This window comes from Tupaia chinensis, unplaced genomic scaffold (genome assembly GCF_000334495.1).
Source record: "Tupaia chinensis unplaced genomic scaffold, TupChi_1.0 Scaffold144066_1, whole genome shotgun sequence".
Taxonomy (NCBI): Eukaryota; Metazoa; Chordata; class Mammalia; order Scandentia; family Tupaiidae; genus Tupaia; species Tupaia belangeri.
Genome location: NW_006203919.1, coordinates 16,313 through 19,433, shown reverse-complemented (window position 1 = coordinate 19,433; position 3,121 = coordinate 16,313). Strand labels below are relative to the sequence as shown.

Below are 3,121 nucleotides of genomic sequence, written 5' to 3'. Positions count from 1 at the left end.
CCTGAGCACAGGTGCATCCCTGGGGCCTAGTCCAGCCTGGCCCTGAGTGGCGGGGGCCAGTGGGAGCGCTCACTCACCTGGGCTCTGACATTCTCCCCGGCCTAAAGGACAGCGCCCAGCAAATGGACCAGGATGTAGACTTTGTCAGTAGAGTGCTCTGAGGTGCTGGAGGGAGACAAGCACTCCCAAACCCCAACATGGAGGGCAGCAGGCTCTTGGTTCTGGCCCTGCTCAAGGGCTCAAGCTGTCTGAGCCTCCTGAGCCAGGGACTTCTAAAGAGCCTGGAAGACCCAGGCCTGCGGGCAGGCGTCCACACCCAGACTAAGCCTTGGCATTTCGCTTTATTCTAGGCCACACCAGGAGGCCAAGACTACAGGGCCTGAGCCCTGTGACCCAGGATCCTGGGAAAACCCAGACTTTCCACGTAGCTCTTCCTTGGGGCTCTGACAAGTCCAAAACCCCCTCCTCGCTTTAGCTCCAGGACTCCCACTGCTGCCCACCTCCCTACAGACCCCTGACCTCACTGTTGCTGGAGGCATGGCTCCTCCCTTACCTCGAGAGATGGTCCCTCCAGGGGCAGGGTTGACGCACATGGGTGGAAGGCGGGGTGGGGGGAGTTTGCACTGACGCTGCCTGTGCTGGGCCCGATCTGGGGAAAGAGAGAAGGTGTCAGGGTGGTGCGTTCTCACTGACGCACCCAGAACATCTGTGAGCAGCTCAGGGCCACGGGGCTGCTGGATGGCACGAAGAGTCAGGGCCCGGGACCAGTGCCCACGGGGACGAAGACAGGTGCCTTGTACACATGTGACACATGACAGCTGTGAGATCCCTCCATGGCTCTCAGCTCCATCCCTTAGCTCCCTTCGAGGGGCGTAACACCCACCCTGCACACCTATGGTCTCTGGTTGTGAGGACGAGACAGGACGATTCAAGCTGGAAGGCCTGGTACCGGGAGGCCAGTGCATCGGCCGTCTCCCACGCGGGGACCTCTCTGAGCATTTGCAGTGGCCACATCAGCACTGGCTCTCCCTTTCTTCTTTCCCTCTAAGGCAAGGCAAGGGCTGGCCCCATGGCCTAGTGGTTAAGGGAACTAGACCTCACGTTGCCAACCACAGATCAAATCCCAGCCCCAGCAGCTAAAACACATGCTGAGTGCCTGTGTATGTGTGCCCAAAGTCCTGACTGGATAAAGAAACGAAGAAGGGACTGTAGTCCAGCCACCCATTCGGGTGCTTCCACCGTCTGCTTTTCTGGTGAATACACATACACTCGCAATTTAGGAAAAAAGGGGGCCACGACCAGCACACGGTGTAGCAGTTACGTCGCTGGACTCCACATGGATGGCCACAGTCAAATCCTGGACCTGGTGGCTTCAAAATCACACTGGGCACGTGTGCGTGCGTGCCCAAGATACCAGGAGGAGAATGCAGGCAAGGGATTGTGGCGTGGCCATCCCCCTGGTGGGTGATTTCTCACTTTTCCTCTCACTGTGTCTCTCTCTCCCTGGTGAATGCATGTGCCCTAAGGCAAAATCCTCTCAAAATAAATAAATAAAAATTGTAAAAAGGGCGACAGAAGGTGATATGGAGGCTAGGGCAGCTAGAGCCCACCTAGCTGACTGTGCGGCCTGAATCTCAGACCTGGTGGACTGAGAACCACACCAGGTGTGAGGAGGATGGAGAAGAGGCTGCGGGGTGGCCATCCCATCTAGGAGGGATTTCTCACTTTCCCTTTTTCCCTCCCTCTCTGGTAAGCACAAGCATCCTATAATAAGATTTAAGGAAAAAACAAAACCAGGCGAGAGAGGGACGGAACGACTGCCGGGGCCCAGCCTGAGAACCGAGGCCAGACCCACACGCCAGCCCTCTCCCCTTAAAAGTGAACAGCTGCCACCCACATCCTCTCGTTCCCTCAGCACTGAGCACTGTCAGGGATCTACAAAGTGCATTTTTACGGAGTCCCTAAAGTTGAAGCTCGATGAACTAAAATTAAGACACACTGAGCCTTGCATGGGAAGATGAAAACGCACAGGTAAAGAAGGCAAAGTGTTAATGCTCCCTGGGGAAGACATCAGAGCGTCACTCGTCTGAGGGAAAAGGTGTGTGAGCCCTGCCCTCCCTGCCCTACGGTGACCCTGTGGCCAGAGCGGCAGGAGTAGCAGGGGGGAGAGCCAGCCTGACGACCCCCGAGAGACGGCCGTGTCCACAGTGCACACTGGCTCTTATGCAGCTGGAGGGCAGCGGAGTGATCCCAGGGCAGGTGAGAACGCGTGGCTCAAGTGTGCTTTTCCAGGGCAAGGGAACTGAAGAGGGAAGAGTAGAATGATAATCTTCAACACAGAAAACGACGTCCTTGGGCCAGCCCTGGAGCATAATGGTTAAGGGAGCCAGATCCCAGATGGTCAACCATGGTTCAAATCCAGGCCCTGGTGGCTTGAAAAACACACTGGGGCATAGGCATGCATGCCTGGGTCCCAAGAGCATAGAGAAACGGAGGAGGGATCGTGGTGTGACCATGGTCCACTGGAAGGTGCTTTCTCCCCACCTCTCTGTCTCTCTATCTCTGGTGAGCAAGTATATCCTCTGGCAATTAAAAAAAAGGCCAGCCGGTAGTGTGGTGGCTAAGGCAGCTGGGTCCCACAGAGCTGGCAGCGTGTTTGAGTCCTGGTCCTGAGGGCTTGTGTGCATGTACGATCAAGACCCTGAGAGGTGAGTGCAGAAGACAGGACTGCAGCGTGGCCATCCCCCAGGGGGTGATTTCTCACTTTCCCTCTCTCTGTGTCTCTCTCCAGGGAGCACATGTGTCCTGTAACAAAAATCTAAAAAGGAGAATATTTGACTGTTATCTCATGCAGCATTTTCAGCAATTGGAGGAAGATACTAGATTCCCAACATCCCTGAATACTCTCCCGACAACATGGCTAGAGGAAAAATGCACATCCCCACCAACACAGCAGCTCTTCGGATGGGGCTGACTAAAGACTGCGTGCTCTTCGCAACCTGATCTGATGTCAGTACAGGAGAGACCACACACCTGTATTCCTGTGCTGCCCAGGTTAGTACAGGTCTCTCACCAGGGACGTGAGCATCGGATGGCAGACCCCCACTGTCCTGCTGGACTT

At 55.8% G+C, this 3,121-nt stretch overlaps 1 protein-coding gene across 1 annotated transcript in view; it reads right to left on the bottom strand.

Annotated features, from left to right (window-relative positions):
- The window catches only part of DHX30 (DExH-box helicase 30), a gene marked incomplete in the record, with an annotated part of 37,186 nt that overhangs the window by 24,892 nt on the left and 9,173 nt on the right, over positions 1-3,121 (bottom strand). Inside the window, 1 exon segment of the mRNA XM_027767245.1 lies at positions 554-649. Within this exon segment, the coding sequence (XP_027623046.1) occupies positions 554-649 (96 nt within the window).